We start from the raw sequence: 17,304 nt of genomic DNA, 5'->3' as shown, positions 1-17,304 counted from the left end.
AATGTCTTTCCATTCACCGTGCACTCATCCCTCTGCCCGTTTTAGATTTAGATTTAATTCTGTCATATCTTTTCTATCTAAAGTGTTATATATATGGACTAGCTGTGCCCGGCCACGCGTTGCTGTGGAGAAGTATGGTGGTATGGGAAATAAAGTATTGAGGAACTGGTGGTAGTTAAGGTAAAGGGTAAAGGTTTTCTCCTGACATTAAGTCCAGTTGTGTCCGACTGCACACTGAAGTGGATTATATGGCAGTGTGGAGTCAAGATAATTCAATTCAAAGCAGATAATATAAGATTATAAATGGGTTATATAGCTGTGTGGAAGGGCCTTAAGTCTACACTGCCATATAATCCAGTGCAAATTAGATAATCTGTGGAAGAAGCCTAAGTGAGGCCTAAGTCTGCCTGTCCCCTAACTGAACCCTGGCTGTCCCTTGGCTGAGTTGGTTGCTAGGAGACCAAGTGGGCAGAGATTAGCCCTCTAAACTGGCAGCAATTGGATAAAAACAATTATTGCTCTCCCTCTAATTAGGACTTTATTTTTCTTTTCTTTTTGTTGTATCAACCTAGAGCTGTGGATGATGGGTTGTGTTGTCAAATTTCAAGGTTGGGGGGCCTGTAGTTTTGTTGTTTTGTGGGTTGCCGTGATGCCATCACTCATTTATATATATAGATAACAACTTCCTCAATAATACTATAATTGTGTTGTCGAAGGCTTTCTTGGCCAGGATCACTGAGTTGCTGTGAGTTTTCCAGGCTGTATGGCCATGTTCCAGAAGCATTCTGTCCCGACGTTTTACCCACATCTATGTCTGAGATCACCCACATCTGTGTCCTCACAACCTCTGAGGATGCCTGCCATAGATGTGGGCAAAATGTTAGGAGAGAATGCTTCTGGAACATGGTCATAGCACCCCAATACTGTAATTCACAGACTTATTTAGAAATCAATGCAATGGATGTCATGGAGCTCACTTATATAGTATTGACTTGCCTTTCTTGTCATTTTTGACACTACATAATTATTATGACTTCAGTTCAGCTGCCATGGAATGGAATCCTGGGCTTTGTAGTTTATTTAGAAATCTCAGCCAGGGAGCTCTACTGCCTCCCCAAACTACAAATGCAAGATTCCATCGGATGGAGCCATAGTACAGGGAATCCCAAGTTACAAACAAGAAAGGTTCTGTAGGTTCATTCTTAAGTAGAATTTGTAAGTCAGAATAGGTACATGTTTAAAGTGTAACTTCAGCCAAATATACTTATATTGTAGCTTAGGATAGCGCAAGGTAGGGTCAACACCCCTGTGGTGTTTGTTTTGCTGTCTGTGCCCCTATTCAGAAGATTTCACCTTCCTTTCTGTTCCTGTGATAATTGGATTTTGGAAAAATTGGTTTGTTATGGAAACAAGGATTGGAGATATTCAGTAGAGACCCCTTTCCCTCATGATAACTGTGAATATCCCCTCCGAGAGATAGATTTCTCTCATTTCCTGTTGTCTCACCCTCATTCCTAGCTATGATTCATTTGTAAGTCAGATGTTTGTAAGTCGGGAACTGCCTGTAGTTAAAATTAAGTCAAAGTATTATTAATTCTAGAGTGTAAAAGGGCCCTTTTACACTCTAGAGTTATTGTTCTCTTCCATGTCTACTACTTTGAATAGTTAATTGCCTAGAAACAAAGACAAATTGTCTCAGTGAGGATTTTTATTATAGCATGAATACTGGAAAATGTTTTTTATGAAACAGTGAGCTAGGTTATTTTTAAATTTTCCCTTACCATTGTTTTATGTTTATACCTTATATGGCATGCTGTTGATTTTGTGAGTAACTTACATCTAAGCGTACTTTCATAAACCCACTAATGCTTTGTTAACTCCCAAATAAATGGACAGATGAGCCCACTATCTTGTCAGGTTGCTAGATCCCAATCCATAGAAAAATTATGAAGAAAAGATCATGTCAACAGATATGATTTATCTTTTCTCTAGAATACAGGTGAAAGGGGGAGGAGTTGCAGTGAAATTCTTTTATGATGGGTTGCTGTGAGGTTTTTGGGCTGTATGGCCATGTTCCAGTAGCATTCTCTCCTAATGTTTCACCTGTATCTGTGGCTGGCATCTTCAGAGGTCTTCTCGGTGTAGTCTGACATGATGGTTGTCAGAGTGGTCCAGCATTTCTATGTTCCCAAATAATATTCTGCGTTCAGATTGATTAATCAAGTGCTCTGCTATGGCTAACTTCTCTGGTTGAGTTAGTCTGCAATGCCTTTCATGTCCTCGATTCGTGTTTGGGCAATGCTCCGTTTGGTTGTCCCTATGTAGACTTCTCCACAGCTGCATGGTATACAGTAGACTCCTGCAGTGCTCTTGCAGACCAATCCAATGCATCTTCAGTGGAACAGATCTCGAGTTCAAGGACAGTGATGTGCATGTGATTAAAACCCTAAAAATAAACAGTGTCTCTAAGGCTCCAACTACAAGTTGAGAAGACTGCAGAAGGTTTCTAAAGGACAAATATGGAGAGGCTGCACAGGTCTTTTCCCTTTGGTCATTTATCAGCACAGAATTATCTACACTAAGCTACTTTTTGACATGTAAACATCTCCACCAGTGAATAAGCAGGATATCGGGCTTCTGTGGGAGACATAGGAGCTGAACACTTTAAAGAGAAGTACAATTTTAATGTATTCTCACTGGCATAATTATGTATATAAATTACAGATTTCACTGGGATTTGACATTGGGTCATATGCTTCATTACTTTGGCAACATAATGAGAAGATAGGAAAGCTTGGAAAAGATCATGATGCTCGGGAAAATGGAAGGGAAAAGGAAGAGAGGCTGACCAAGGACAAGATGGATGGATGGTATCCTTGAAGTGACTGGCTTGACCTTGAAGGAACTTGGGGCAGCGATGGCCGACAGGAAGCTCTGGCATGGACTGGTCCATGAGGTCATGAAGAGTTGGAAGCGACTGAACAAATAAACAACAACAACGTAAGTTTCATAATCACAAATTTTGTGTTGAATGGTTGAGACATGAAATTCAACTGCCACTATTGAAAAATAATTGAGGACTATTGATCAACTTGTATTCATAAAAACAAATCTTGGTTATTATGATATTTATGCTGATATTCGTGAGAAGTATGGCTATGCTGGCTTCTCATGCTACATGCCAGCAAGTTATCAGGAGTCCAGTATAACAAGCTGACCCAACTTTAACTGCGAAGACTTCATCCTAGGAATCCTGGGGGCTGTAACTCGTTGAGATACTTTGCATGTACTGGCATGCTGTAGTTCAAGGGAGGACACTCAAGTACTCCAAAAGAATACCTGACGTAACAACTAATTATAAATCCATTGATTTCATAAGATGATGTCACACCAGTTTAAGTGTGAGCACATTGCAATAATCCTAATAATGCTGAAATAATAATAATAATAACAAAAACATTATTGTTATATCCAGCCCCATCTCCCCAAAGGGACTCGGAGCAGCTTATATCGGGATCAAGCCCAGTAAACAGCATTTAAATATATCAGCATAAAATAAAATACATTGCAGTTACAATGAAATAGCCCATAAAAACATATAAAACATCATGGAAACACAACTCAACAACAACCAACAACCAATAGCCAAGCGCAATGGGTATGTTCAGAGCTGGAGGCAGGGCAATAGGGCTTGTGCAATATACAGTACTACAAGGATAGAGCTGGTAATAAAGTGCAGAGGCAAGGTGTTATGTTAGGGGAAGAAGGCCAAATCAAGTTGAAACCGATTAGTCAAAGGCACATTGGAATAACCAAGTTTTCAGATCTGTATGCGAAAGTGAGAACATGGGATGCAACCAATTCTGTTCCCTACTATGTCTACCTATGTAAGGTGCATGTGCTTGCAACAGTCTGATGCTGTCCATTAGTGACATTTTAAGCTACACATTTTAAAACAACTCCACTAACCAACTTCAAATGTAATGGTTCTGTGAAGCCCTCTGCTATATTTTCAAAGCAAAACCTTCAAAGGTGTGAATTAAGAATAAAAATCCAAAATGCATGGATTGGGTTTTTTTAAAAAAAACTCCATTTGTCTGTTCTTAAGATGTAAAGCACGTGTTTGCATTTTAGATGGATTAAGGATCAACTGGTTTTCCCTGTAACAGGCAGCAAGAGCACCTAAAGCCCCCACCACTGGAGAAATTATACTGTTTATCCGGCATTGCACCACCTGACATCCGCCGGGAAGTAGTAGCCAGCAATGGAAGGACCAAGGCATTGATATCTCCAGTAATCAAATTTCGGCATCTTACAGTGCTCTCTGGATGTAGGTGAACTACAACTCCCCCAAATCAATGTGAATCCCTCCTGAAGACCTCCAGCATTTTTTGCTAGTCACGTGTGCCAAGTTTGGTCCAATACCATCCATATATATATATATAGAGAGAGAGGCGTCATATACCAATGGTGGAACATCTTTAACCAGTTCTCATTGATTGCAGGCGAACTATACATCCCAGTACCTACAACTCCAAAATGTCCAGGCCAGTTCCCCACAAAACCCACAAGTTTTCAGATTTGGGCATATCGGGTATGCATACCAAGTTCGGTCCAGATCCATCATTGTTTGGGTTCATGGTGTGCTCTGGATGGAGGTGAACTAAAATTCCTACAAATCCCTCTAAAGACCTCCAGTATTTTTTCTTGGTCAAGGGGGTTTGTGTGCCAAGTTAGTTCCAGGTCCATCGTTGGTGAAGTTCAGAGTGCTCTCAGATTGCAGGTGGACTTTATATACATCTCAGTACCTCCAGCTTTTTCTGCTTTCATGATGACTCTTAAGCAGTGATTTTAGTTTTGAATATGTTTTAATGGATTTTAACGGTGAAATTTTAATACCCTTATGTTTAAATGTTTGCATATTTGTATATTTTAAATTGTATGGTCATGCATTCAATGCAAGCCACTTTGAGTCTCCTTCAGGAGCGATAAAGCGGGGTATAATTTACACAATTTAACCCTCTGAATGTTTAGCTATTATTATTGTCCTGGTTTTAATTCTGTTGATGTGTTTTTATTGTTTTATGTAGTTATGTTTTTAATTGATGGTTCTGTGTTTTAACTTGTGTTGTTGGACTTGTCCCCATGTGAGCCGCCCCGAGTCCCTTTGAGGAGATGGAGGCGGGAAACAGAAATAAAGTTATCATTTATTATTTATTTTATATAAATAAACATAATACAGAAAAAGCAGTGCAATACATGGTAACGCTATGTAGCAATTACTGTATTTATGAATTTAGCTCCAAAACATCGCAATGTATTGAAAACACTGAGTACAAAAACATTGACTCCTAAAAGGCAGAACATTGGATAAGCGAAGGTTGGATAAGCGAGACTCTACTGTAATAATTAAAAAAAAATGGTAAAGGTAAAAATTTTCCCTGACATTAAGTCTAGTCGTGTCCGACTTTGGGGGTTGGTGCTCATCTCCATTTCTAAGCCAAAGAGCCGGCATTGTCCGTAGACAAGGTCATGCTTTGAATGCGATTTCCTGCTTCTTAGCGGGGGGTTGGACTAGATGGCCCATGAGGTCTCTTCCAACTCTACTATTCTATGATTCATGTGGCTGGAGCAGTACCTATTGATCTACTCACATTTGCATGTTTTTGAACTGCTAGGTTGGCAGAAGCTGGGGCTAACAGCGGGTACTCACCCTGCTCCCTGGATTTGAACCGCCGACCTCTCAGTCCGCAAGTTCAACAGCTCAGTGCTTTAACATACTGCGCCATTGGGGGCGTCTAATACATAAATAATAATCTCTGGCCCACCCCGTTTGGGAATCAGCCAGCACACCAACGCTTTTAATCAAGAAATAGTTTTCTAGGATCTACAGAGACACTCACAGAAACACCTCAGCAAGCAAGAATCCAAAAGTGGCAGGCTAAAACCCGGAACTCTCAATCAGTGGCTGATGCCAGATGAGAGACTCCCTCCTGGGAATACAGAAGACTGGGCAACTTGGAAGGTGCTAAACAGACTATGCTCTGGCAGATGCAGAGCCAGCCTTAAGAAATGGGGCCACCATGTGGAGTCCACGACATGCGAGTGCAGAGAAGAGCAAACCACAGACCACCTATTACAATGCAGTCAACATGGAGGACCTTCTAACAGCAACACCAGAGCCACTCCAAGTGGCCAGCTACTGGTCAAAGGACATTTAGTATCATGCCAAGTTTTTAACTTACTTTGTGTTTTCAAATACATTCCAACCTTTACCCTCGGTTCGCTTCTGACACGATAAATAAATACCACAACATGAGGAATTGTATTAAGCGGTCATGGCATTAGGAAGGTTGAGAACCACTGCACTAAAACGTCCCCTTGGCGGAGCCATTTTGACAAACATGACCACTCCTCAGGAGCCCTTTCACAGAGTGAGGCCGCTTTGGTTTCTCCTCTCGCTTCGAAGAGGCCCCGCCCCTCCCTTCCTCGCGCATGCGTGGTGTGCGGAGAGGTGTGCGCGAGAGGCTGACCACAAACAACAACAATCATGAATAGGGAAGGAGGGAAAGCGCGGCGCGCGCGAGGGAGACCCCGCCCCTTTCTCCTCAGCGCCGCCCTCCTTTCCCGAAGCGAGGGGCGCGCGGGGAAAGAAGGCATCTCTCGCCGCCTCACAGCATGAGCGAGGCTTAGTCGGCGGCGGAGGCGCTGGGCTTCGGCTTCGGGAGCGTCGGCCCCATGTCGGAGTACACGCTGCGGAGCCTGGGCCAGCTGATGGGCGAGCGGAAGGGCCCCGGGGAGCGGAGCCTCCTGGCGGCGTCGTGCTCCAGCCTGGGCAGCGCGGGCTCGTCGGGCGCGGCGGAGCTGGAGCTGGAGCGGGCGGCGCGGCGGCAGTTCCAGGCGGGCGAGACGCCGGGCTTGGTGTACGCGGCGGCGGCCTTCTCGGCGCTCGGCGGCTTCCTCTTCGGCTATGACACCGGCGTGGTCTCTGGGGCGCTGCTGCTGCTCAAGCGCGAGCTGCACCTCGACGCCGCCTGGCAGGAGCTGCTCGTCTCCGGCTCCGTCGCCGCTGCCGCCCTGGCCGCCTTCCTCGGCGGCGCCCTCAACGGGTGGCTCGGCCGGCGCGCCTCCGTCCTCCTCGCCAGCCTCGCCTTCGCCGCCGGCGCCGCCCTCCTCGCCGCCGCCCCCGATAAGCACACCCTCCTCGCCGGACGCCTCGTCGTCGGCATCGGCATCGGTGAGACCCCTCGCCCGCCCTCCCTCCCTCCCGCCCTCTTGGAGGGAGAATCCATCCTTAAGGGGGTTGCGAGGAACCCCTTGCCACCCCTTGCCCTACACCATCAAAACACTCCCGGCAGATGGCCACCCAGCCTGTTTCAAAGCCTCCAGAAGAGGCTTCACACTCTAAGGGAGTGTATGTCATAGTTCTTATATTCAGAAAGGTCTTCCTGATCTTTAGCAAAAATCCCTTAGAATCCTAGCCTTGGGAGGGACACAATCAAAGCACTCCTCGCGGATGGCCACACACCCTCAGTTTCAAAGTCTCAGATATGCATATTTATTTATTTATTTACTTACAGTATTTATATTCCGCCCTTCTCACCCCGAAGGGGACTCAGGGCGGATCACATTGCACACATATAAGACAAACATTCAATGCCATAACATAGAACAGAGACAGACGCAGGCACGGGCTGACCTCGAACTCACGACCTCTTGGTCAGAATGATTTGTTGCAGCTGTGTGCCACAGCCCGGCATATGCCATAGTTCATACAGTCAGGAAGTTCTTCCTAATGTTTAAATAGAATCCTACCATTGGAAGAGACCCCCAAGGGCCACCCTTGTCATACACCAACAAAGCACTCCCCGCAGATGGCCACCCAGCCTCTGTTTCAAAGCATATTTATTTATTTATTTATTTATTTACAGCATTTATATTCCGCCCTTCTCACCCCGAAGGGGACTCAGGGCGGATCACATTGCACACATATAAGGCAAACATTCAATGCCATAACATAGAACAGAGACAGACGCAGGCACGGTCTGACCTCGAACTCATGACCTCTTGGTCAGAATGATTTGTTGCAGCTGTGTGCCACAGCCCGGCATATGCCATAGTTCGTACAGTCAGGAAGTTCTTCCTAATGTTTAAATAGAATCCTACCATTGGAAGAGACCCCCAAGGGCCACCCTTGTCATATACTATCAAAGCACTCTCCGCAGATGGCCACCCAGCCTCTGTTTCAAAGCCTCCAGAGGAGGCTGCACACTCTAAGGGAGCATATATCATTGTTCTTACATTCAGAAAGGTCTTCCTGATTTTTAGCTAACGCCCCTTAGAAACCTGGCGTTGGAAGGGACACAAGCAAAGCACTCCTCACAGATGGCCACCCAGTCTCTGTTTCAAAGCCTCCGGAGAAGACTCCACACTCTAAGAGAGCGTATGCCATAGTTCTTATAGCCAGGAAGGTCTTCTAGATAGTTAATCTCTTGTCATAGAATCCTAGAGTTGGAAGAGACACAATCAAAGTACTCCTCACAGATGGCCACACAGCCTCTGGTTCAAAATCTCAGATAAGCAGATGTCATAGGTCTTACAGTCAGGAAGTTTTTCCTAATGTTTAAATAGAATCCTACAGTTGGAAGAGACCCCCAAGGGCCACCCTTGTCATACATGGCCACCCAGCTTCTGTTTAAAAGGTTCCAGAAGAGGCTCCACACTCTAAGGGAGTGTATGTCATAGTTATATTCAGAAAGGTCTTCCTGATCTTTAGCAGGAGTCCCTTAGAAACCTAGCCTTGGAAGGGACACAATCAAAGCACTCCTCACAGCTGGCCAACCAGCCTCTTTTTGAAAGTCTCAAGTATTTTTTATAGTTCTTACAGTCAGGAAGTTTTTTCCTCATGTTTAAATAGAATCTTACAGTTAGAAGGGCCACCCTTGTCATACACCATCAAAGCACTCCCGGCAGATGGTCATTCAGCTTCTGTTTAAAAACCTCCAGAGGAGACTATACTCTCAGGAAGTTCTTCTTGATATTTAGCAGGAATCTCCAGTCACAGGATCTTAGAATTGGAAGGAGACCCCAAGGGTCACAATCAAAGCACTCTCGGCAGATGGCCACCCAGCCTCTGTTTCAAAGCCTCAGATAAGCAGATGTCATAGTTCTTACAGCCGGGAAGGGCTTCTTGATATTTCATAGAATCATAGAATAGTAGAGTTGGAAGAGACCTCATGGGCCATCCAGTCCAACCCCCTGCTAAGAAGCAGGAAATCGCATTCAAAGCACCCCCGACAGATGGCCATCCAGCCTCTGTTTAAAAACCTCCAAAGAAGGAGCCTCTACCACGGCCCGGGGGAGAGAGTTCCACTGTCGAACAGCTCTCACAGTGAGGAAGTTCTTCCTGATGTTCAGGTGGAATCTCCTTTCCTGTAGTTTGAACCCATTGTTCCGTGTCTTAGTCTGCAGGGCCGCAGAAAACAAGCTTGCTCCCTCCTCACTATGACTTCCCCTCACATATTTGTACATGGCTATCATGTCTCCTCTCAGCCTTCTCTTCTGCAGGCTAAACATGCCCAGCTCTTTAAGCCGCTCCTCATAGGGCTTGTTCTCCAGACCCTTAATCATTTTAGTCGCCCTCCTTTAGCAAGAGTCTTGTGTCATAGAATCCTAGAGTTGGAAGAGACCCCAAAGATCACAGAGGGGAACACAATCAAAGCGCCACCCACAGATCACCCAGTCTCTGGGTTGTTGTGAGTTTTCCAGGCTGCATGGTAGTTGTTAGAGTGGTCCAGCATTTCTGTGTTATCAAATAATATGCTGTGTCCAGGTTGTTTCTGTGTTATTTGAGAACACAGAAATGCTGAACCACTCTAACAACTACCATGTGAGATTAGACAGAGAAGCCATTGAAATCAACAGGCATATGGACAATTTCAGTAGAAAGTAGGAAACCATGAAAATGAACAAAATCTGGATACCAGTATTAAAAAAAACTCTAAAATCAGAACAGTAAATAAAGAGCAAGATTCAAAAAGCAGGGAAATTCCAGACAAAAATCAATCAGGGACAGCGAGCATTTCCCAACAAAGGATTCCCCCAGGCACTTACCAGCCAGACCTTGCAGCTGTGGGACATTAAAATTCTAATCAAGGTGGCAAATTGCAACATTCACACATACCTGAAGCAGACAAAAGTTCTTTCCCAAACCCTGGGCATTCCACAGATAAATAAACCTTACTAAGTTTCCAACAGACCCCTCAACCTCTGAGGATGTCTGCCATAGATGTGGGTGAAATGTCAGGAGAGAATGCTCCTGGAACATGGCCATACAGCCCGGAAAACTCACAGCAACCCAGTAATTCCGGCCATGAAAGCCTTCGACAACATACCCAGCCTCTGTTTAAAAGCCTCCCGAGGAGACTCCACCACACTATCATAGGTCTTACAGTCAGTAATTTCTTCCTAAAAGCTATGGTTCAGTGCTATGGAATCCTGGGAGTTGTACTAGTTTCACAAGGTCCTCGCCAAACTACAACTTCCAGGATTCTATAGCATTGAGCCCCAGCAGGTAGAGTCCAACTGCATTAACTCTACAGTGTATTTTGAACTCCACTTCCAACTTGAGTTTGTTCTGTTCAGTCATTCTTTTATCATCTGTTCTCTTATGTATTTCCTGTTTTAAATTATTTTTAATTGAACATTTTGTTAGCTCATGTATAGGTGGCAAAAGTTCATAGGATGTCGACAACATTTAGGAAGTGCCTTTATGCACTGAACACCAGCAAGTAACAAGGCAAGGGAACAAATATCCACAAACAAAGGAAAAGATTAACAGTAAATACTGAGTTCAAAAGATGGAATGTTTCATGATCTCTTTAAGTGTTTAAAATGAGGAAAATAACACAGTCAGGAGAACTTTAGGGATCATGCTCTGACACTTTGATGCCTCTCAGATAAAACTAGGAGAGATTTTTTTCTCCTTGCACAGTCAGGAATGGTACCTTCAGATGTTCTCATGCTTGTCAGTTTTGGGACAGTTTTGTGTATGATTGTGCTGTCAAATTGTCTTGTCCACTGTGAGCAGATCAGAAATATTGGGCTATCCAGCTTGTGAGTGGTGCTTTTTGTACACTTCCTTGTTAGCCGGACGTTTAAACTGGGCTTAAAGTGTTAGTATACCTTCAGGGCTACAGTGACCTTTTAAAAAAATGACTGAGAATGAAGCCCTTCGTGGAAGCATTGAATTAGAATCCAAGTAACTCAAACCATAGCTGTCTCTGTGCATTCAGAAACACTGATTTCTCAGCAAATGTTTAGCATTGTACATCTATTTAATTAATCATTTTCAGCGTATTCTCTTGTGTTTAATATATGTGGTTTAGTGGCTACAGTGTTCTAGAGAACAGGTTTTAATCCCTGCTCAGCCACAGAGACCCACTGGGTCGCCTTGGGCAAGTTAGACTTTCTCAGCCTCAGGGAAAGGCAAAGGTAAATCTCTGAAGAAATCCTTCCATGAAAACCCCATGATAGGTTCATTGCCATAAATTGGCAATGATTTGAAGGCACATAACAACAGACTTTCTAACAGTGTCTTGGCTTTTAACATATAATGTCTTGAATACAGAGCTTTCTTTCCTACTGTGAAATAACCTCTATTTATTCCTAAACCCTCTTTAATGAATTCACTTTGGAAGATAAACTTATCAGCATAGGATAGGATATAAATATTTTTAGTAAATAAATGTAGATGACAATTCTATATACACGTGGAATTGTTGTTGAATGTGCACATTGTTTTGAGTCTAGGATTGTGCTGTTAGTATGTACATTTATTAAATGCAGGAAAATATATATACTCTTGGGTCCTTTATCCTTATAGCAACCCTGTAAAATACTTTAGTTGGAGAGATAATGACTTGATAGTTAACAAACCTAGGCATTACTTATATATAGTTCGCTAGTGATAACTTGGTCAGGTGTTAATGGCAACATTGGACAGATTTATGTTCTACAGATTGTGCAAGTCTTGATTTCGGTAGAAATACAGGTTGAATATCCCTTATCCAGAATTCCAAAATATGAAATACTTCAAAATTGTCTGCATGATTAGCTGATTACTTTTGGAGGGTTCAATGTATTAAAACATTGTGGATAAAATTACCTTAAGGCTATGTGTATAAGGCACGCCTGTAGCGAGGGGGGGGGTTAGGGGTTCAACCTCCCCCCCCCCCCGAAATTTTTCAGGTTAAAAAAAACACCTGGTTTTAACTGGTTAACCAAATCCCCATGCTAAGTCTATGAGACGTAAAACATTAAGAGTCCCTCCAGGCACTATCTCAAGCAGATATTGACAGGTCTGAACCCGGGGGGCGGGTGGGTCAGGGGTTTAACCCCCCCCCCCCCGAAATTTTCAAAACCCCTCCCGAAATTTTTTTCTGGCTACGGCCCTGGTATAAGGTGTATATGATATGGGTCTCATCATCAAAGTATCTCATGATATATATGCAAATATTTCAAAATCTGATAAAAATCTGAAATCCAAAACACTTTTGGTCCCAAGCATTTCAGATAGGGTGTGTTCAGTCTGTCCTTCCAGATAAGGATTTCTAGCTTGATTGCGAAGATCGATGCCTATTTGTTTGAAATAGACAGGCTGTTCTATTGTGTACATTCTAACAGCTTCATACTCTATACCAATTCTTATGGTCACTTCCTATCACTGAAACATCTTGTATCCATCTCCAATACTGTCCTTTGTGTAATGTTGTCATCCTGTCCATCTTCTTTTTCTCTGTTCTTTCTGTATATATAATCTTTTTGTGATGGCTCCCATTAGGTTCTCGGTTATGTTTTTCAAAAGGCTGTTCAGGGTTCGGCATTGCTCCCCTCAGACTCTTGATTGATTTCCTCTAGTAATATGTTTTCTCTATTAGAATAGGAACTCGTGGCCAGGGCCGTGGCAATGTAAATAAAAATTTAACCTTGTGTTTGGAAGGGACCACTTAGGCTTATCTAATCCCCATTAGTTTTTGCATGATTCTAAATAATCAATAATATTTCATCTTATAACTATTCAAACCTCTTACAAAACCTCCACAAAAGTTCATTATTACAACTCACTGGGAAAAACCAATGCCAGAAAAACCAAATAAAAGAATCCGCTAAGCAGAAACATAATTACAGGCAGTCTCCAAGTTATGGACAAGCCCTAAACGGTTCCGGGAAATCCAACCCCAAATAGGGAAACAAGTTGTCCAGGAACACCTGGCCACTCTAAACGAATTCAAGTCGCCAGGGCCAGATCAACTACATCCAAGAGTACTGAAGGAACTAGCGGAAGTTATTTCAGAACCACTGGCGATCATATTTGAGAGTTCTTGGAGAACGGGAGAAGTCCCAGCAGATTGGAGGAGGGCAAATGTGGTCCCTATCTTCAAGAAGGGAAAAAAGAACGACCCAAACAATTACCGTCCGGTCAGCCTCACGTCGATACCAGGCAAGATTCTGGAAAAGATCATTAAGGAAGTGGTCTGCAAACACTTAGAAACAGATGCAGTCATTGCTAATAGTCAACACGGATTTACCAAAAACAAGTCATGCCAGACTAATCTGATCTCTTTTTTTGACAGAGTTACGAGTTGGGTCGATACAGGGAATGCCGTAGATGTAGCGTACCTGGATTTCAGTAAGGCCTTCGACAAAGTCCCTCACAACCTTCTGGCAAACAAACTAGTAAAATGTGGGCTAGACAAAACTACGGTTAGGTGGATCTGTAATTGGCTAAGCGAACGAACCCAAAGGGTGCTCACCAATGCGTCGTCTTCATCTTGGAAAGAAGTCACGAGTGGAGTGCCGCAGGGTTCTGTCCTGGGCCCGGTTCTGTTCAACATCTTTATTAATGACTTAGACGAAGGGTTAGAAGGCACGATCATCAAGTTTGCAGATGACACCAAACTGGGAGGGATAGCCAACACTCCAGAAGAAAGGAGCAGAATTCAAAACGATCTTGACAGACTAGAGAGATGGGCCGAAACTAACAAAATGAAGTTCAACAGGGAGAAATGCAAGATACTTCACCGGCAGAAAAAATGGAAATCAAAGATACAAAATGGGGGACACCTGGCTAGACAGCAGTACATGTGAAAAAGATCTTGGAGTCCTTGTGGACAACAAGTTAAACATGAGCCAGCAATGTGATGCGGCTGCTAAGAAAGCCAACGGGATTTTGGCCTGCATCAATAGGGGAATAGCGTCTAGATCCAGGGAAGTCATGCTCCCCCTCTACTCTGCCTTGGTCAGACCACACCTGGAATACTGTGTCCAATTCTGGGCACCACAGTTGAAGGGAGATGTTGACAAGCTGGAGAGCGTCCAGAGGAGGGCAACTAAAATGATCAAAGGTCTGGAGAACAAGCCCTATGAGGAGAGGCTTAAAGAACTGGGCATGTTTAGCCTGCAGAAGAGAAGGCTGAGAGGAGACATGATAGCCATGTACAAATATGTGAGGGGAAGCCATAGGGAGAAGGGAGCAAACTTGTTTTCTGCGGCCCTGCAGACTAGGACACGGAACAATGGGTTCAAACTACAGGAAAGGAGATTCCACCTGAACATCAGGAAGAACTTCCTCACTGTGAGGGCTGTTCGACAGTGGAACTCTCTCCCCCGGGCCATGGTGGAGGCTCCTTCTTTGGAGGTTTTTAAACAGAGGCTGGATGGCCATCTGTCGGGGGTGCTTTGAATGCGATTTCCTGCTTCTTGGCAGGGGGTTGGACTAGATGGCCCATGAGGTCTCTTCCAACTCTACTATTCTATGATTCTATGATTCTATGAGCTTATCTGTCCGAAAGTATCCCCGCTACGACCCACCTCGAAGCTTAAGATCGTCAGGTGAGGCCCTGCTCGCAGTCCCGTCAGCCTCACAGGTGTGGCTCGCAGGGACGAGAGACGGCCTTTTCAGTAGTGGCTCCCCGCCTATGGAACACCCTTCCCAGTGAAGTAAGGCAGGCTCCCTCCCTCCTATCTTTCTGTAGGAAAGTTAAATCTTGGTTGTGGTGCCAGGCTTTCGAATAACAATTTGCAGCACTAATTATTATTATGTACGCTGGAACTCAATTGACAGACCCAGTCTTTTAGACTCGAACATGCCCATCTGTATTTTATAAGTGTTTTTATGAATATCTGATGTAATTTAATAACTTTTTAATTGATTCACAGTGTGTTGTACAATTTTATATATGTGTTTTATTGTAAGCCACCCTGAGTCCTCTATTGGGTGAGAAGGGTGGGATATAAATATTGTAATAAATAAAAAATAAATAAATAAATAGATTCTGTAGGTTTCTTCCTAAGTTGAATTTGTATGTAATGGTAGAACAGGTGTACTTTGAAAAATCATAAGGAAGGGTTAATGCCCCTGTGGTGTTTGTTTTGATGTCTGTGCACCATACTTTCTGTCCCTGTGATAATTGGATTTTGAAAAGTTTTGGCTTGTTTTGGAAACAGGATAGATAACAACAAAGCTTTAGTATAGACACCTTTTGCCCATGATCACTTTTTCAGGCGTGAATTTCCCTTCTGTCGGGTAGATTTCTCTCACTTCCTGTTGTCTCACACCTGTTCTCAACTATTATTTTTAAGTTGGATGTTTGTAACTCATAGTTTGTTACTATGTTTGTAACTTGTATTCTCAACCACTGCCCCATTTCTTTTAAAATGATTTGCATTGGTGTAACTGTTCTATTGTAAGTTTTGCTCCTAAATGCACTGGATGAGCATTCCAAACACTGAAAATTCTTTCTACAACTGGTATAAAAATCACTATCCTCCTGTAGCACTATTAAACAAACTCTTGAGTGATTAACAAGAACAATGTCAAATATTTGACAAAATATGTCAAACGATATTTTCTCCATGGCAATAGGATGCTGTTTTTCAGCTGTTAATTCAATAATTTATAAACTTAATAATATGTTGAATGCCCTTTCAGTAAAGTTAGTATAATTATCATGGCTTAAGGCTGTGATGAATCATGAGTAATCAAAATATTGGTAATTTAGAATTTAGAGTATTATTTACTGTTAATAAGTAGCAATTCATAAACTTGACTGTTGATTTGCTGTAGTAATTCTATAGAATGGGAATTTTCTGGGGACCAAATTAAGATATGAATTGTTTATGTACATACAGCTGCAGAAATGTTCTGTATCAGAATGATTAATCACTATATTTAAGCTAGCCTTGCATTTTGGTGCTTTCCTGGTGGCTACAGGTGAGGGGAAATAGCACAAAGAGCAAGTATATGAATTCTATGCATGCATATCAGTGAGTGGCCAGAGTAGGTCTGGAGGATTCATCTTATGTGTCCAATATAGAAACCAAGCAGGCTATGTGAGGATGGAAATCTTCATCTGTGTGCATCCACCTTAGAAGTGTAGTGGCCTGTTGAATAAGAGGTGGAGCAGACACATTGGCTTCCAGCAGGCTAATAAAATATTTTGTAAAACCCACTTGTTAACCTAGGCCAATTTATGTTCTCTGTCTCAGGGGAGAACAAAGGCAAACCCCACAGAATCATAGAGATGGAAGAGACCACATGGGTCCAATTCTCTGCCATGCGGGAAAAGCACAGTCAAAGCAGTCCCAACAGATGGCTATCTATTTCCTGTTTAAAAGTATCCAAAGAAAGAGCTTCCACCACATTCAGAGGCAGAGAGTTTCACTGTTGAACAGCTCTCATAGTCAGGAAGTTCTTCCTGATGTTCTGTTGGAATTTCTTTTCCTGTATTTGAACTCATTGCTCTGAGTCTTAGTCTTCAGGGCTGCAGAAAATGAGCTTGCTCCCTCTTCCTTATGACAGCTTTTTAAATATTACAACATGGTGATCATGCCCTTCTCAACCTTCTCTTCTGCGGGCTAAACAGACACAGATCTTTAAGCCACTCCTCATAGGGCATGGTTTCCAGATCTTTGATCCTTTTAGTCAGCCGCCTCTGAACATGTTCCAGCTTGTCAATATCTTTCTTGAATTGTGATGCCCAGAATTGGACCACAATATTCCAGGTGAGGTCTGTCCAAAGCAGAATAGAGTGGAACCATTATTTCCCTTGATCTAGACACTATGCAGCCTAAAATCTCATTGGCTTTTTCAAGCTGTTGCGCCACATTGTTGGCTCATGTTCAACTTGTGGTCTACTCAGGGCGGTTCCAGACAGGACTTTAATTAATGCCCAATTGGGTTTTAAAAACCCAATTGGATGTGGAATAGAGTCCACATACGCCCCAGAAAGCTCATGCTTTGTG

The 17,304-nt window shown here is 43.2% G+C and overlaps 1 protein-coding gene across 1 annotated transcript in view; it reads left to right on the top strand.

Annotated features, from left to right (window-relative positions):
• Nucleotides 1-6,530: 6,530 nt before the first annotated feature.
• The window catches only part of slc2a13 (solute carrier family 2 member 13), a 173,234-nt gene continuing 162,460 nt past the window's right edge, over nt 6,531-17,304 (top strand). Inside the window, exon 1 of the mRNA XM_062981693.1 lies at nt 6,531-7,237. Within this exon, the coding sequence (XP_062837763.1) occupies nt 6,739-7,237 (499 nt within the window). The 5' untranslated portion in view covers nt 6,531-6,738. The remainder of the gene's footprint in view (nt 7,238-17,304) is intronic.

This window comes from Anolis carolinensis, chromosome 5, assembly GCF_035594765.1.
Source record: "Anolis carolinensis isolate JA03-04 chromosome 5, rAnoCar3.1.pri, whole genome shotgun sequence".
In the NCBI taxonomy this organism is placed as follows: Eukaryota; Metazoa; Chordata; class Lepidosauria; order Squamata; family Dactyloidae; genus Anolis; species Anolis carolinensis.
This window is presented reverse-complemented; position numbering and strand designations above follow the sequence as displayed.